Source organism: Spermophilus citellus, assembly GCF_964194105.1.
Source record: "Spermophilus citellus genome assembly, chromosome: 3".
Lineage (NCBI taxonomy): Eukaryota > Metazoa > Chordata > Mammalia > Rodentia > Sciuridae > Spermophilus > Spermophilus citellus.
The window spans coordinates 3,970,180-3,988,405 of NC_138184.1; the positions used below are offsets into that span (position 1 = coordinate 3,970,180).

Consider the following 18,226-nt stretch of genomic DNA (forward strand, 5'->3'; position numbering starts at 1 on the left):
TTGATTTCAGCTCTGACTTTAATTATTTCTTGTCTTCTACTACTTTTGTGTTGATTTGTTCTTTTTCTAGGCCTTTGGGATGTAATGTTAGGTCATTTATTTGTTGATTTTTTATGCTTTTAATGAATGAGCTCAATGCAGTGAGCTTTCCTCTTAGCACTGCCTTCACAGTGCCCCAGGGATTTTGATATCTGTATCTGTGCTCCCACTTTCCTCTAAGAATTTTTCATCTCCTCCCTGATGTCTTCTGCTATCCATTGCTCATTCAATATCATATTATTTAGTCTCAAGGAGCTTCTTTTTTAAATTTTATTATGGATTTCTAGTTTCATTCCATTATAATCTGATAGAATACAGGGTATATCTCTATTTTTTTGTATTTGCTGAGAGGTGCTTTGTGGCATAATAGATGATCTATTTTACAGAAGGATCCATGTGTTGCTAAGAAGGTGTGCTCGCTTGATTATGGGTGAAATACTCTAGATATGTCTGTTAAGTCTAAATCATTAATTGTATTATTGAGTTCTATAGTTTCTTTTTTTTAATATTTATTCTTTAGTTCTCGGCGGACACAACATCTTTGTTGGTATGTGGTGCTGAGGATCGAACCCGGGGCCGCACGCATGCCAGGCGAGCACGCTACCGCCTGAGCCACATCCCCAGCCCTATTTTTGGTTTTTAACTTGACTTGGTTTTTCCTTTGATTGGATTTTCCTTTAGTGTAGTTCCTCCCTTTGTTGATTTTCATTGTTGTTTTTCATTTCCTCCTCATGGAATATTTTGCTGAGAATTTTCTGTAGTACAGGCTTTTGCATTGTAAATTCTTTTAATTTTTGTTTATCATGGCAGGTTTTTATGTCATCATCAAATGTGATGCTTAATTTTGCTGGATGCAAGATTCTTGGTTGGCATCCACTTTTTTTTTTTTTTCAGAGCTTGATATATAGTGTTCCAGGATCTCCTGGCTTTGAGGATCTGGGTTGAGAAATCTTTTGAGATCTGAATTGGTTTCCCCCATATTGTAATCTGAAACTTTTCTCTTGCAACTTTTAAAATTCTATCCTTATTCTGTATGCTAGGCTTTTTCATGATAATACGCCTTGGTGTGGATCTGTTGCAGTGTTGTACATTGGTGTCCTGTAAGCCTGTTGTATTTGATTTTCCAATCATTCTTCATGTGTGGGAAATTTTCTGATATTATTTAATTGAAGAGATTGTGCATTCCTTTGGTTTGTATCTCTGTGCCTTCCTCTATCCCAATAATTCTTAGATTTGGTCTTTTCATGTTGTCCCATGATTCTTGGAAGTTCTGTTCATGGTTTCTCACCATCTTCACTGTGTGGTCAACTTTATTTTCAAAATTGTGTATTTTGTCTTCATTATCTGACATTCTATCTTTCAGGTGATCTAGTCTATGGGTGATACTTTCTATTGAATTTTTATTTAGTTTATTATTTTCTTCATTTTAAGGATTTCTGTTTGGTTTTTTTTCCAGAGTCTCTATCTCTTTCTTGAAGTAATCTTTTGCTCTCGAATTCACTCTTGGCTTTGCAGATCATTTTAATTAAGTACATTCTGAACTCCTTCTCTGACATTTCATCTACGGTGCTGTCAGTGGATCTATTATGGCATCAGCTGGTGTGTTTTGGGCAATTCCTTCCCTTGTTTCTTCATGGCATCCATAGGTCTTCTTCTCTAGAAGTGTGGATTCGAGGTATTACAGTTTCTACCGTAGAATCTTGTAGTGTCACTGCAGGTCACCAATGCCTTGTCTGCTGGGACTTGGATGATGGCCTTGTGATCCTGGCTGTTGTCACTAGATGGAAGTTGACAGGGAAAGCCACCCCACACGTTGGTAGATGAGCAGTGCAGTTGCTCTCCTCTGGCCACACACGCACGGTCACTCTCCTCCTACTGGACGGAAGGCCAGGACTGCTGTCTTCTGCTCCTCCTTCCTCCTCACAGCTGTCAGGCTGGGGTCACTGTCCTCTGCTCTAATCTGGAAAAGTTTTGCCAGATAAAATACAGGATGCCCAGTTAAATTTCAGTTTCAGATAAGCTGGGCGATGAGTTAACTTTTTGACATAAACGTATTCCTATATGTTGCATGGGACCAACTTGGACTAAAAAAATGATTCCTTGTTTTTCTTAAATAGGTTGCCTGTGTTTTTATTTGATAATACTGTGGTGCCATCTGTCTCCTCAGTTCCACACCTGCAGGTTCAACAACTGTGGCTCAAAACATTCAGAAGAAAAGTTGTACAGGCATTTTTCTTAAACAATACAGTAAAACATCAATTTGCACAGCATGTACATTGCCTTAGGTATTTGTTTCTTTTTTCTTTTTCTTTTTTTTTTTTTTTTTTTTGGTACCAGGGATTGAACTCAGGGGCACTCTACCACTGAGCCACACCCCCAGCCCTATTTTGTATTTTATTTAGAGACTGAGTCTCACTGGATTGCTTAGCTCCTTGCCATTGCTGAGGCTGGCTTTGAACTCATGATCCTCCTGTCTCAGCCTCCAGAGCCACTGGGATTACAGGCGTGCGTCACCATGCCTGGTGTGCCGTAGGTATTACAAGTCATCTAGAGACCACTTAAAGTGTCCAATAGGGGCTGGGGATGTGGCTCAAGCGGTAGCGCGCTCGCCTGGCATGTGTGCGGCCCGGGTTCGATCCTCAGCACCACATACAAAGATGTTGTGTCCGCCGAGAACTAAAAAATAAATATTAAAAATTCTCTCTCTCTCTCTCTCTCTCTCTCTCTCTCTCTCTCTCTCCCCTCTCTCACTCTCTCTTAAAAAAATAAATAAATAAAGTGTCCAATAGAATATGTGTATGATTTATGCAAAGATTATGCCATTTCATAAGCAACTTGAACTCCAGTATTTTGGTATCCATGGAGCAGGGTTAGGTCCTGGTACCAATTCCCTGTGGATACCCAGGGACCACTGCCTCTTTTTAACTGAGCCCCATTCTTCTCTCCAAAAAAGAGTGCCATCCTGGCCCAGTGGTGAATTCCTGTAATTCCATCAACTCAGGAGGCTGAGGCAGGTGGATGGCAAGTTTAAGGCCAATCTGGGCAACTGAGCAAGATCCTCAACAACTTAGGGAGGTCTTGCCTCAAAATTAAAAATAAAATGGATTTGGGATGTAGCTCAATGGTAAAGCACTCCTAGATTCAATTTCAAAAGAAAGAAAGTTAAGTTTGTTTGTTCACCACAGCTGCCATGAAATGGCACCATGTTATTCCCTGTTTCTGCCTCTTCCAAAATACAAAAGCCCCAAGTTGTTATCATGAGGTCAACCTTTTTTCAGGGCCTAGAACTGAGCCCAGGCTTTGCACGTGCTGGGCCAGTGCTCTGCCACTGAGCTCACGCCCCAGGCCCCGGGTCCCCTTTTGTCTCACCCTTGGCAGGGGATCAGGGCAGCTGGCGGTCCGGCGTCACTAGTGGGGATTCTGCAGTTGCAGGTTTGGACTGTTAGGTGTGTCACTGTACTTCTGATGGCAGCTGCGCTCCCCTCCTTTCTTCTAGAAAGCTGAGCCCTAGGACGGGAAAGGAGAAGGGGGGGGGGCTTCTGGCTTAACTTGGAGAACACAATGGGACCTGATGTGGAAACAAGAGCCCAGGGTAGGCTCTAATACAATATGACTGGCCTCGGTCTAGAAAGGAGACGTTGGGGCTCAGACAGGCACAGAGACACAGGAAGAAGTCAAGTGCAGACACAGGATTGAGCGAAGCATCTCTAAATACAAGCCACGGCAAAGAAAGAGCGCCAGGAGCCGGAAGAGGGGGAGGGATCCCCTCTGTTGATTCCCCTTTGAGATAGGAGCCGTCTCAGATGCCTTAATTTGAGGGTTAATTCTAGGCCTTTGAGGGAAGATATGAGGACAGTCTGGAGCCGCAGAGACGAGTAGGTGGAAGACAGAGCTGGCAGGGACGGTCAGGGGGAAGAGGAACGGGGCTGATGGAGACAAGAAGGCAGAGGGCCTGAGGCAGGTCACCAACGCGCCCTATGACACTGTGGTCTCCGGCAAGCAGCCCTCAGGACAGTGGGACGGTAAGCCGTGGTCAGGCCCCACACTGTAGTCCCCTCTCCGCTCTATTCCTAGGGGCTGGGCTCCGGGGCCCCCTCACTGCCCAAGTCGGTGCACACTCCGGTCCCCGGTGCTTGTCTCTGAACACTCTGCCTGTGCCCGTGGGCACCTTCTCGATTCCCACTTGTGCTGGGGTACCTGAGTGACCAAAGGATTCTCTTTTTGCTTGAGACAGTTTCTGTGGCTTCCAACCAACAACGCCGACGGGCACATGTTCTTGGCCATTTCTTCACTGAGTGTCAAACACTGTCATGGCTGCTGACTTGTAGTGAAACAGAGAAAAGTCCGTGCTCTCCGGGCTTCCATTTCAGTAGGGGAGACAGTAACGAGAAGCAGCCAAGTATCATAGAGAGGCTCCTCAGACTTCGGTGTATACGTGAATTTGTTGAAGGTCTTTTTTTTTTTTTTTTTTTTTTTTGGTACTGGTGATTGAACTCACTTAAACACTGAGCCATATCCCCAGCCCATATCTTTATGTTTTGAGACACGGTCTCACTAAGTTGCTTAGGGTCTCACTGAATTGATTAGGGCCTTGCTAAATCACTGAGGCTAATCTTAAACTTGCAATCCCCCTGCCTGAGCCTCCCAAATTGCTGGAATTACAGGCATGTAGCACTGGCTCAGCAGTCTTGTTAAATAAAATGCAGATTTAGATTCAGCAGGTCTGGGGTGGAGGTTGAGAGTCCCTTTTATTTGTTGGGGTGCTGGGGATAGAACTCTGGGCCTGCAAAGCTAGCCAGGTGCTCTGCCACTGAGCTGTACCCCTAGCCCAAGAGTCCATATTTCTGGTTTTGTGGGGTTTTGTGGTTTTTTTGGTGGGGGTACTGAGAATTGAACCTAAGAGAATTCTACCACTGAGCTACATCTCCAGCCCTTTTTTGTTAAAGACAGGTTTTCCTAAGTTGTTGAGGGTCTTGCTAAATGACTGAGGCTGACCTTAATTTGAGATCCTCCTGCCTCAGCCTCCAGAGTCACTAAGATTATGGGAAGTTACCACTGCTCCCAGCTTCAAGTGTCTATATCTCTATCGAGATCTCAGGGGCATTAGATCTCAGTGACTGGTCTATAAAGTATATTTTGAGTAGGAAAATAGTATGCTCATAATTTCGATAAAGAAAAATAAGGTAGGAAAAAGGAATAACGTGCACTGCGGGTTGCAATTTTATTTTATTTTTATTATTATTTATTTATTTTGTTAGAGACATGGTCTCTGTGCTGCCCAGGCCGGCCTTGAGCTCAGCGTCTCAAGTGATCCTCTTGCCTCAGCCTTCCAAGTTTCCTGGGACTAGGGGCCTGTACACTACTGAACCCAGCAGGGGCTGCGATTTTAAATCGGGGTGTGGACTTGCAGGAGGGGAAGAGGGAGCCATGGAGATTATAGAGAAAGAGCATTCCAGGCAGTCGAAACAGGGCAAGAGTTCTGAGGCAGGCGCAGGACGGTGAGCTGGAGGACAGGGAGGAGGCCAGTGTGGCAGCAGTGGGTGAGTGAGGGAGAGGGTGCAGGGAGGTGCCATCAGTGGCTGCGGCAGGCAGGAGAGGCTGTCGATGGAGTAGAACATGGCGGATTCTCATTAGGATGCTGGGTGGCAGGGAGCCACAGAGGGTTCTCAGAAGGATGACCTGAGTTCATCCAAGTTTTAAAAGGATCCCCCTTCCAGCTGCTACGGAGAGAATAGCTTTTGGAGGCAGGAGTAGATGTTGTGACAAAAGGGAGAAGGTGACACAGTGGCCCGGTGGTGACAGCTTGGGTCAGGGAAGCAGCCAGTGGAGTGGGGAGAGAAGGTGCTGGGGTCCAGGTAAGTGTGGAAGGCTGAGCCAGAGCTGCCAGTGGAATGGACCCGCGGAGCCGAGAAGAGACAAACCCAGGGCGACTCCACGCTTTCCGCAGGGCAGGGGCATCTGGAGGAGGATGAGTGGGGCCCGGAGATAGGAGCAGTCTCAGGTGCATTAATCTGAGAGTTAATTCTAGGCCTTTGAGGGAAGATATGAGGACAGTCTGGAGCCGCAGAGACGTGTAGGTGGAAGACAGAGCTGGCAGGGACGGTCAGGGGGAAGAGGAACGGGGCTGATGGAGACAAGAAGGCAGAGGGCCTGAGGCAGGTCACCAACGCGCACCTACAGCCACGGGAAGGCGGAGGTGAGGGAGAGGAGGTGAGGGAGTGGAGGATCAAGGCTGAGCCTAAATAACTGACGGGTCTTCCTGTCATGGAGTGGCACACACGTTTTAAGAAAAGGTAATGAAACTCTGTCACAGTTGGGTTCTCTGCAAGATTCAGTTTTTCCTGGGCACCTATGGGAGACCAGTTCCAGGATCCCCTGCAGGTGCCAAAATCCTCAGGTGCTCAATTCCCTTCTATAAAATGGTGTCATGCTAAAGTCCTCTTGGGGACTTTTTTTTTTTTTATTTTATTTTTATTGGTAGTTCACAACATTACAAAGCTCTTGACATATCATATTTCATACATTAGATTGAAGTGGGTTATGAACCCCCAATTTTACCCCAAATGCAGATTGCAGAATCATGTCGATTACACATCCACATTTTTACATACTGCCATATTAGTGACTGTAGTATTCTGCTACCTTTCCTATCCCCTACTATCCCCCCTCCCCTTCCCTCACATCTTCTCTCTCTACCCCATCTACTGTAATTCATTTCTCTCCTTGTTTATTTTCCCATTCCCCTCACAACCTCTTATATGTAATTTTGTATAGCAATGAGGGTCTCCCTTCATTTCCATGCAATTTCCCTTTTCTCTCCCTTTCCCTCCCACCTCATGTCTCTGTTTAAAGTTAATCTTTTCTTCCTGCTCTTCCTCCCTACTCTGTTCATAGTTGCTCTCATTATATCAAAGAAGACATTTGGTATTTGTTTTTTAGGGATTGGCTAGCTTCACTAAGCATAATCTGCTCTTGGGGACTTTAAATCACCTCTAGGCTAAGACAATGTGAGTGCCACATAAGGGCTGTTACACTGTGTTGTGAAGCGAACAGTGACAAAGAGAAACCTGTACCTGCTCAGTTCCAACGCAATTTAAAAGAAAACACACCCAAAAGAACCCTCAGGGCCAACTGCACCGAGGGGAGCCTGGGGTGAGAGATGCCTGTCGGGGATTAACAGCTGTGGAAGAAAGTGACAATAGGTCCATGTGGTAAGACTCTCCATCGTGTACAACCAGAGAAATGAAAAGTCGTGCTCCAGTTATGTACCATGAATCAAAATGCATTCTGCTACCATGCATAACTAATTAGGAAAAACCACTAAGAAATATGTAAATAAATAAAATGAGAAAGCATTTCAATACCTAAAAATAAATGAATAAAAGTGCTGGCCAGGGGAGAGGCCTTAGCCCACTGCCAGTCTCCCATGGCCCATCAGCGACCCCTGTCAAGTCAGGATGTCCAGACCTTGGTTCCTCCTGTTGGCTGAGATCCTGAGGGCGGCTTCCTGGGGGAGGATGGGACATCTCTACAGCTGAAGGTGACCATAAAGCTGCAAAGTGGAGGCTTTGGGCGACCACTGTTCCCTCAGCTGGGCTGCAAGTCTTCAAAAGAGGACTAGGTCATGCAAGGTAAGTTCCAGAAAGGCAGGGGCTGGTCCGAGCTGTATTCCTGCTCTACTCCAGGGCACGGAGGCTTCAGCAAGTAGCAGCTGAGTGAATAAATGCACTGTCCAATACCTGTGCAGCAAGGTCCTGTGGCTAGTTTCTGGCCAATGGCATATAAGAGGAGGGGGTGGCAGCTTCCCTCTGGGACAGCTGGCTGGCGTGCACCCTCCATCCTTCTCTGGGTGACTGAGGTGAGAGCTGAGAGAAGGTCCCTGGAGTCTGTGTGACAAAGCCACCTCACCTCCCCTGGATGCCAACACCCCATGTTACCTGAAGAGAAAGCCTTTCCTTTTAGCTAGTCGCCCGTGCCTCCACCCTCACAGGATGCTCAACCAGTAGAGACCGCAGCAGTCGCTTAATCAATGAGTTATATTCCCCCATATCGATACTGGATTTTTTTAAAGTTTTAAATGTAAATTATTTTATGAGTCCTCCCTCACGGGTTTATTTCCAATTCTTTGCTAACTATGCAACTTTCAAATCTGGGGTCAACATAATTCCCAGAAAAGCTGTAGCACTGTCCATACACCAGAGTATCTGTTTACTGCCTCTCTGGCACTATTTCCTTTTCTTCTTTAATTTTCAGTTCTATCAATGCAGCAGGCCTGTTTGCATTCATCTCCCCCAAAGATAACAGCAATCAGAGCTCCTCTCCCACCATGAGTGATAACTTAAAACTGGTGGGACAGGGGCTGGGGTGGTGGCTCAGTGGTAGAGCACTTGCCTAGCATGTGTGAGGCACTGCTAGGAAATTGTGATTCTCAGAACCACATATGAATAAATAAAATAAAGGTCCATTGACAACTAAAAAAAAATTTTTTTAAATGGTGGGACAGGCTGATTTGCAGCGGAGAGCCAAAATATTCATTTGTTCAGAGTTTACTGAGCCCAACTAAGTTTAAAGCAACAAAACACACTTTACTTATTTTTGCAGTAGTGGAGATGGGACCCAGGGGCACTTTACCACTGAGCTACATCCCCAGCCCTTTTTGAGACAGGGTCTCACTAAGTTACTGAGTCTGGCCTCGAACTTGCGATCCTCCTTGCCTTAGCTTTCTGCATCATTGGGATTACAGGCATGTACCATCACACCAGGCTCAAAATGCTTTTAAGTATTTCTGGAGTAAATACAATGTGCCAAGCACTATTCTAAAGTTCCTTCTTCTCCTTTTTAAAGATTTCTGTTCACTACCCACTTTGATTTAAGTCAGTGGTTCTGTGGGCTGGGGGCACAGCTCAGCAGTAGAGCATTTGGATAGTGCATGCAAGGCGCTGGGTTCTGTCCCAGAATTACAAAAATAATAATAATAATAATAATAATAATAATAATAATAATAATAAATTTAAAGATGCATTTTATTCTGATTCCTAATCAAAAAGGTCTGATTAATACTTCCTGAGAATAATAGAGATGAATAAGACAGCAGAAACTTTGGCTCCAGTCAGCTCAGTTTTACAGTCAACAAAGGAGAAAACAAACAAATTAATGGAATTGTCCTGGACAGTGGTACCACACAGAAGATGTCAACAAGACAAATGTGGTCCAGGGAGACTTCTCCAAGAGGTTGACATTTGAGCTGAGAACGATTGATCTAATTATTTTGGGTAATGGGGACTAAACCCAGGAGTGCTTTACCACTGAACCCCATCTCCAGCCCTGTTTATTTTTTTAGATAGGGTCTTGCTAAGTTGCTGAGGCTGCCATCTAATTTGCCGTCCTCTTGCCTCAGCCTCCTGATTTGCTGAGATGTCAGGCATTTGCTGCCAGGAAAGCCCTCTGCTCTCAAAACTTCCTCCCTATCACATCGTTGTCTCTTGGCTCAGTGTGAACTGTGATTTAATCAGGCACTTTTCTAGGCTCTGCACGCGAAGTACGGGACAATTCTCAGAAGGTGACATTAGAATTAAAAGATGAAAAAGAATCCACCTTGAAAAAATCTGGAGAAAACAAGGGCCTGAAACCTCACCAGGGACTGCCTACTTCTTCCCTTTGCCCATTCTCTTCCGATATGAATAACTTTTCCCAGCGAATGAACTCCTACTCATGCTTTGAAGCCCAACACTACAGCTGGCTGGCGTGCACCCTCCATCCTTCTCTGGGGCTGGAAATGTGCCACCTTGGATCTTGAAGCCCACACCTAAACTTCGTACGAAGCTTTGCAGGTGGTTCTCCAGGCAGAGTCCACAACATGCGCAGATGACTCCCACCACGTGGGGTTCCTCCCTCTATCTCACAGGTTACCAAAAATGGATGGGGAGGGGCTGGGGTTGTAGCTCAGTGGTAGAGGATTTGCCTCGAATGTGTGTGGCGCTGGGTTCGATCCTCAGCACAAAAATATAAATACAATTAAGATATTCTGTCCATCTACAACTAAAAAATATTATTTAAAAAATAGATGGGGTTATCTCAGGGGAAGTTGACCCTACGAGGCTGGAAGTTCTCCCAGGCCCCAGCCCAGGCTGAGTCCTCTCTAGGACGCCATTTCCAAGATGAGCTGTGAGCACGCTGGAGCTGATTTTTTAAACATAAGAGCACAAAACTGACGAACTGGTGGGGACACAGCAGCCGGAGAACTTCCACTCCCTCCGCCGGCTCCTCCCCTTAGGCCCCGCCCCCACGAAGTCCGCCCAGCCTCCCGGAAGTGGGGGCCTGGTGAGCATGCGCCGCGGGCGCAGAGCACGCCGGGAGTCGTAGTTCCGCTGGAGAACGGAAGCCGAGGAGGACTGCGGCGGCATGTGGTCCCGAATGCTGGCGGTGGAGGCCTGGGTGGCGCCAGGCAAGTGCCGGGCGCTGGGGCCTCGCCTCGCCGCTCGCTTTCCCGCGCAGCGGACCCCCGGGAGCGGCCTGGCCCTGCGGCGGAGCTTGCACGCGACGGCGGCCCGGGCTGTCCCGCTCATCCCCATCGTGGTGGAGCAGACGGTACCGCGGCCCGGCAGGGACACGGCCCCGGGGCCGGGGGTGGGGTCGCCGGCCGCCTGACCCCTCACCCCGTCCTTCTCTCCCAGGGTCGCGGCGAGCGCGCCTACGACATCTACTCGCGGCTCCTGCGGGAGCGCATCGTGTGCGTCATGGGCCCGGTGAGCGCCCTCCCTCGCAGCCCCCACCTCCCCCGGCCTTTCCTCCGCGGCTCCGCCCCGTCCCTTCCCCGCCTCCCCGGGAGCCCCTCCGGTCCTCAGCCCCGCCTGCTCCCGCCCATTCCTGCAGCCCTCAGCTCCTCCCCTCCGGCTCTCCGAAGACCTCCTTGACAGCTTTGAGTCCACTCTTCATTCCCAGGCTCTAGTCCCTGTCCCCAACCATGCTAACCTCTTCCCTTACCGTGTCCTGAGCCCCCTGACAATCCCCTCCCTTCTTCCAAACTCCCTGGGGTCCTACCACTCCCATCCTCTCCTGGGTGCTAAGTTCTTCCTGAGCCCTCTTATTTGGGCTTTGACCCTCCTCCCTGGTTCTCTGACCCATACCCAGTGTCCCCGCCAACTCTCTCCCTTAAAATTCTCTCCCATCCCAATCTGGGGACACCTCTGCCCTCTCCACCTGCAGATTGATGACAGTGTGGCCAGCCTGGTAATCGCTCAGCTGCTCTTCCTGCAATCTGAGAGCAACAAGAAGCCCATCCACATGTACATCAATAGCCCTGGTGAGCAGGGCTTGCCCTGGGTGCTGGGGTCACTCCTCTGGAGACATTCGGTGATTTGGGACAACATCTGTGGCCTAGGATGTCCTTTTTTTTTTTTTTTTTTTGGTACTGGGGATTGAACCCAGGGCCTTGTGCATGCAAGGCAAGCACTCTACCAACTAGACTATATCCCCAGCCCCTACCAGGATGTCCTTTCTGTGGGGAAAAGGTACAGAGCTTTCTTTGGAATCCCAAACATGCCCCGACACCGCCAAAAGTTGCCTGTTGCTTGCTTTTAAGTTTAGGATCACCAGCCAGCCACTGCCGGTCGCCCCTAGGTTGTGGCCTTTTTAATTCCACACAGTTTTACCAACTTGATCTGGTCCACAGTTTAGAATTTGTAGATTTTGTCTCTTCCCAACAAAAAAAGAATAGCCATTTGGATGAGCACTTACTATGCCAGTCTTTTGTGAAGTACTTGACACATATTGAAGCTCTGGAGATCATTCCTCTCCTCACCACAGCCCTACATGGCGGCTACTATTTAGTACTCTCTATCTAAGAGAAGAGACTGAGTAACTTACTGAAGACCTAGAGGTGAACTGTCCAGCCAGGGAAGGGGGCCTTTCTCTTAACCACTGCACTCTTCCATTTTCTAGTTTCTCTTAAAAATTTGGTCGACCTGCCCCCTTGAGCCCACCTGTGCATGTAACAGCAGACACTGACTCCTTTCTTCAGTTCTGCTTCACCTTTTTTTGTCACCTCCCCACCCCTGGGGACATTTTCATTTGTGCCCTTGCTTTAAAGGGCTGCCTCTTAGCCCTCTGCAGTGCTAGGGGTGATTGAGAGAAGGGGGGTGATACAGCCCCTCACTTGTGCTCCTGTCTGCAGGTGGTGTGGTGACCGCAGGCCTGGCCATCTATGACACGATGCAGTACATTCTGAACCCCATCTGCACGTGGTGCGTGGGTCAGGCCGCCAGCATGGGATCCCTGCTGCTGGCCGCCGGCAGCCCCGGCATGCGCCACTCACTCCCCAACTCCCGCATTATGATCCACCAGCCCTCGGGGGGCGCCCGGGTGAGTGCCAGCCCCTACGAGCCACCCTTGGGATGCAGATGGAGGTTTAGACAGGAGTGACTGGGCAGAAATTAGGTGTGTGGGTGTTATTTATTTTTCATGTTTTGGTGGTGCTGGGGCCTGAACCCTCGGGCCCTGCGCATGCTGTGCTAGAGCTCCACCCTGAGCTGCCTCGGCTCGCAGCAGTGTTTTAATCTCATCATGATTCAGGTATGGTGAGGCCAACAGATCAGGAGACAGCTGTCACTGAACAGAGAGCTTGTTACTGCAGGAGAAGAGGGCACAGCACACATGCCATCCAGGAGGCACCAGAGTGTGGGGGAGGCCATGGTGGTGTCTGTGGGAAGGGACAGGCCAGGCAGGGTAAGCAGGCTCAGCACTGGCTAGCTGGAATCAGCTCAGCGGGCTCTGGCATGGGGGCCATCCCTGGGGGTTTGGTACCTGGCCCTGGGGTGATTAGGAAAGGGTGACAGTGGCTGGGAGAGTGAAAGCCCAGCAAGGGGGACTGTTGGGGTGTGGGCCCTGGATTGGTAGGTTTCCATCTGAAGCTGCACTCAAAGGTGAGCTGTTTGCCATCTCACCCCGGGGGAGGCTGTTCCTACCTGTTTACAAGGCCCCAGATGCAGAAAATAAGAAAATATAGTTAACAGCAGAAAAAGAAAAAAAAAAGTGAGAAGATTAAGCTGGAAGTGTAGCTCTGAGGTAGTGTGTGTGCTTACCATGCACCAGGCCCTGGATTCCATCCCAGTGTGGCAAAAATGCAAACAATAGGTAATACAAATAGGGCTGGGACTGTGGCTCAGTGGTCAAGTCTCCTAGTGACTCAGTGGTAGTCTCACCTAGCATGCATGAGGCACTGGGTTCGATCCTCAGCACCACATAAATGTAAAATAAAAATATTGTGTCCACCTAAAACTAAAGTAATAAATATTAAAAGAACAACAATAAAGAAAAAGAGCCAGTACCCGCGGGAGGCCTTGCTGGTGGGGTGCTGGGGGGGCTTGCCTGGAAACTGGAAACCTAAGGGCGGGTGCTCTCCCTGCCTCCAGTCTCCCCAGGAGGGGTGGACTCTCTAATTCTGGCCTCCACCCTCTTACTCCCCTTGGGCCATCCCTCAGGGCCAAGCCACAGACATTGCCATACAGGCAGAGGAGATCATAAAGCTCAAGAAACAGCTGTTCAACATCTACGCCAAGCACACTAAGCAGAGCCTGCAAGTGATCGGTGAGCGCCCAGGGCGGGCTGGCCACTCCCTATGTCACACACCGCGTGGTGGGCCTTGTGCTAAGCCAGGGCTCTCCCACCTTGGCCTTGTGGGCCTTCATTCTGGGCACCGTGGGGTCCAGAGCAGCATCCCTAGCCTCCATCCATTCTTGCCCATCATCTCCTTCCCTTATGACAACCAAGAACGTCTCTAAGGGCTGGCTGTGGCTCAGTGGCAGAGCATTTGTCTAGCATGTGCAAGGCCCTGGGCTCCATCCCCCGCCCTGCAAATAACAACAACATAGTAGAGAGGCAGGCTAAAATCCCGGCCAGATGCCGCGTCAATGCTAGAATGGCTAAGACATAAAACACGACCCAAAGGCTGAGAGGATGTGGAGCGCAGGGGAGATCACCCCGAGTGGGGGTGGAGACGTCTGCCCCTCTGCAGAGCTGTGCAGACCAGGAGCTAAAGCTGAACACGCGAAAGGACTGTGTCCCACTCAGTGTGTGGCCGTGAACCATGGTGGCACAGGGACACTGGTGGTGATCCTGTGTAAGCCCCGCACTGGCCATCAGCCAATGATGGGTGCACTGTGGCGCCTGTTCAGCAGTTGAGTGGGACACAGCAGTGAGCAGACAGTGTGGGCGCCTCGGCGGTCTTGTGGAGGGAGCAGTCCCCACCACCACTCCGCAGCACGCACAGGCCCAGCTGCACTGAGCTGTTAGGACGGGCTGCTTTGGGTGTGGGATGGGGGTGATGAGGATAGGTGACGGAGGTGGACCCCACAGGGTTTTGGGGTGCTAGCAGTGCTTTTTCATCTGGGTGCTAGTCAGGTGAGTACATTCAGTCTGAAATTCATCACACTGCCCATTGACAGTAGGTGCCCCTTCTTGGAAGTATATTATGCATCATCAATAAAAAGATAAAAAAAAAAAGATTTGAAATAAGTATTTACTGATGGGGAGACAGAGGCACAAAGAACAGGAAGGCCAAGGTCACCCAGGGAACTGGCGAACGAGGCCCTGTCTTAGTTAGCCCAGGCGGCCGTAACCAAATGCTATGGGCCAGGTGTCTTCAACAACAGAGACTTATTTCTTGGGGTTCTGGAGGTTGAAAGTCCAAGGTCAAGGTCCAGCATGGTGGATTCCTGGGCAGGGTTCTCTTGGGCCGCAGAGGCCACCTTCTCCCTGTGTTCTCACCTGGTCCTTCCTCTGCCCTCTGGGAGCGTCATCTATAAAGGCACTGCTCCCCTCCTGGGAGCCCCTCCCTCGGGGGTCACTAACTCCCTCACCTCCCCAGACCCCAACTTCAGACTGCGTCCCCTGGAGGTTGAGACTTTGACATGAATTTGAGGAGGCCCAACCCTGGCCCAGGTCTCTGTTCTTACTAACTGTCCTGCATCCTGTTCCCGGCCAGAATCTGCCATGGAGAGGGACCGCTACATGAGCCCCATGGAGGCCCAGGAGTTTGGCATCCTAGACAAGGTACTGGTCCACCCGCCGCAGGATGGTGAGGATGAGCCAGAGCTGGTGCAGAAAGAGCCTGTGGCGACGCCGACAGACCCTCCCGCCCCAGCAAGCACCTGAAAGCCAGGGCTCCCCTCCAGGGCAGCACCAAGGGCCTGGGCCAGCCAGACCCTAAGGCTGCACCCCGCTCACCTCTGACTGCTGAGCCTGGAGGAGCCCCTTGAGGAACTTTGGATTTGGGGGTGCCTTGACAGGCAGGGCAGCCTGGCTGCGACACTGTGATTTTAAATTAAATCTTTCTGTACTTTGTCCTGTGTCTGAGGCACCTTTGCTCACTGCCACATGATGTTGGGCTTGCGTGTGCATGTCACCAGGCCTCTTCTTCCTTTTCCCAACCCCAGTCTCTGACCAGCCCTTTCTTCAGCAAACTCCTGAGCACAACCTACGTTCCAGGCTGTGAAGAAAACTCAAAAAGCCAGCATCAAAGAACTCACATTCTTGGAGGAAAGATAGACAATTAAAAGGAGAGAAGGAGGTGTGTAGATTTCTACATGGGATGGTCCCAGAAGGCCTTGCCAAGAAGGTGATGTTTGAGCTAAGACCTGAAGGAATCAAGGGAAGCATTGATATCGTGAGAAAGAAGTCCAGGCAGAGAGCACAGCCAGTGCAAAGGCCCTGTGGTAGTTCTGTGCCTGGCATGGGGGAGGAACCTCAAGGATGCCAGTGGCTGAAGGAGAGTGAAGAGATGAGACAAGACATGGAGGTATCTCAGGTGCAGTGGTGCACGCCTGTAATCCCATCAGCTCAGGAGGCTGAGGCGGGATAGTGAGTTGAAAGCCAGCCTCAGCAAAAGTGAGGTGCTAAGCATTTCAGTGAGACCCTGTCTATAAATAAAATACAGAATAGGGTTGGAATGTGGCTCAGTGGTAGAGTGCTTGTCTCAGATGTGTGGGGCACTAGGTTCAATCAGCACCACATAAAAAATTGAACAGTAATTTCAAAACATCCTTTTAAAATAGTCACTCATCATGGAACTTAACTGAAATTCAAATCCAACTGGGTGTCCTGTATTTTATCAGGCAAAACTTTTCCAGGTCAGCCACGGAGTTAACCCATATTAGAAGCCCATGTGAGGGATTTCTTGGAAGTTTGAGGTCACCTGTCCTGACCCAACCCACATGTGGCTGCAATCGGAGGTGTGTCCAGATCAAATCTTCTAGACTCACTGGAGATCTTAGATTGCATATTTTTCCCTCTTGAGCGGCCTTGCCAGGTTGTCCAGGCTGGCCTCAAACGCCTGGGTCACACGGTCCTCCTGCCTCAGCCTCCCGAGCAGCTGGGAGGACTGGCGCGGGCCCCACACTGGGCTAGAGACAGCCTTGGTCCTTCCTGTCCTCAGTCCTCCTTTCTGGACAAGGAAGTGCTTGCGGTTGCCAGGGCTGCTCAGCTGGTGACATTCTCAAGTCCTCTGCTCATGTGTGGTCCCTGTTCACATGACCAGTTGCGTGTACCGTTATTTTCATTCGAATCGTTCAAATTTCCAAACATGAAAACACAGCATTATAGCATAATGTTCTCAAGGTTCTTCTGTTGGGACAGGTGCCAGGATTTTTGTCCTGATTGTAAAGGCTGAGTAATGTTCCATTGTGCAAAGAGGGGACATTTCGTTTCTCCATTCCCACGTTGACTAAAAACACATCCATGCTTGTCATCCAGAGACTCAGGAGGCAGGAGGATGGTAAGTTCCAGGTCAGCCCAGCAACTCAGCAAGACCCTGCCTCAAGATAAAATAAAAGGGGCTGGGGCTGGGGCTGGGGCTCACAGGTACAGCACTTACCTAGTATGTGTGAGGCCCTGGGTTTGAACCTCAGCACCATATAAAAAATGAAGATACTGTGTCCACCTATAACTAAAAAATAAATATTAAAAAGTGGGGCTGGGGATATGGCTCAGTGGTCGTGTTGCCGAGTTCTATCCCAGTACAGAAAGAAGGAAGGGAATATAAGTCAACCTTTATTCTGAACCCAGGGCCTCAAGCATGATAGGCATAGGGCTCTACCACCCAGCCACGCCCCCAGCCCCAAATCAACTACTTTTAAAAAATCTGTTTAGGGTTGGGCTGGGGCTCAGTGGTAGAGCGTTTGCCTAGCATGTGTGAGGCACTGGGTTCGACCCTCAGCACAACATATAAAAATAAATAAAATAAAGGTCTATTGACAACTCAAAAAAAATCTTTTTATTTTGGAATAATGACAGTCTTGCAGGAAGGTGTAATGATAGTGCAGGAGCTGGGGTGCCACTCGGTGGTAGAGCACATGCTTAGTGCGGGTGGGGCCTGGGTTCAATCCCCAGCACCAAAAAGAAAAAAAAAAAAGTAGAGCAGAGCAGTCCCAGTACCCTGTGTGCGGCTTCTCCAGTGGTGACATGTGACAGAACAATATCATTTCAAAACCAGGACGTTGGACTGATATGATCTGGAGCCTGCATTCAGATTTCAACAGCTCTACAGGCCTGGCTGAGGGTGTTGATGGGATTTCATCACGCGTACAGATTTGTGTAACCAACACCACAATTATGAGGCTTAATACTTTTATTTAACCAAGGAAACTTTGGAAGCCTCCAGCAAAGGGAAAGGAGAAGCCATCTGCAGGGAAAGACCGCCTGTGTAAAGGGTGAGGCCAAAGGAGGCACCTCCTGTGGCACAGTCTAGCTGGTCCAACAGAGAGACTGTGTGTCCAGAAGCGTCAGACAAGCCAGGCGCGGTGGTGACGCCTGTAATCCCAGTGGCTCAGGAGGCTGAGGCAGGAGGATCATGAGTTCAAAGCCAGCCTCAGCAATATGGAGGCCCTAAGCAACTCAGTGAGACCCTGTCTCTAAGATACAAAACAGGGCTGGGGATGTGGCTCAGTGGTCAAGTGCCCCTGAGTTCAATCCCTGGCTTCAACCCCCCACCCAAAAAAAATTGCAGCATCAGTCACCAGCTCTGAGGCAGCCCTGCAATGAGGGAGAGTTCCGAAGGAGTCCCTGCCTGCCATGCAGCTGCATGCACTGCCCTGTGTTGCCAAGTTCTCTTGCTGGAGAAACACCGTAGCTGGCCACTGTATGTTCACAAGGAACCTGGGAAGGAGCAACAAGCACTGCTCCCATTTCACAGGCG

At 49.4% G+C, this 18,226-nt stretch overlaps 1 protein-coding gene across 1 annotated transcript; it reads left to right on the forward strand.

The window, feature by feature from the left end:
- The first annotated feature begins 10,397 nt into the window (after nucleotides 1–10,397).
- CLPP (caseinolytic mitochondrial matrix peptidase proteolytic subunit) lies at nucleotides 10,398–15,378 on the forward strand. The gene is made up of 6 exons (XM_081287664.1): nucleotides 10,398–10,626; nucleotides 10,713–10,784; nucleotides 11,245–11,341; nucleotides 12,212–12,399; nucleotides 13,518–13,623; nucleotides 15,020–15,378. Exons 1-6 carry the CDS (start codon nucleotides 10,441–10,443, stop codon nucleotides 15,187–15,189), a joined length of 819 nt encoding a protein of 272 aa, XP_081143790.1. The 5' UTR covers nucleotides 10,398–10,440; the 3' UTR covers nucleotides 15,190–15,378.
- Nucleotides 15,379–18,226: the final 2,848 nt, after the last annotated feature.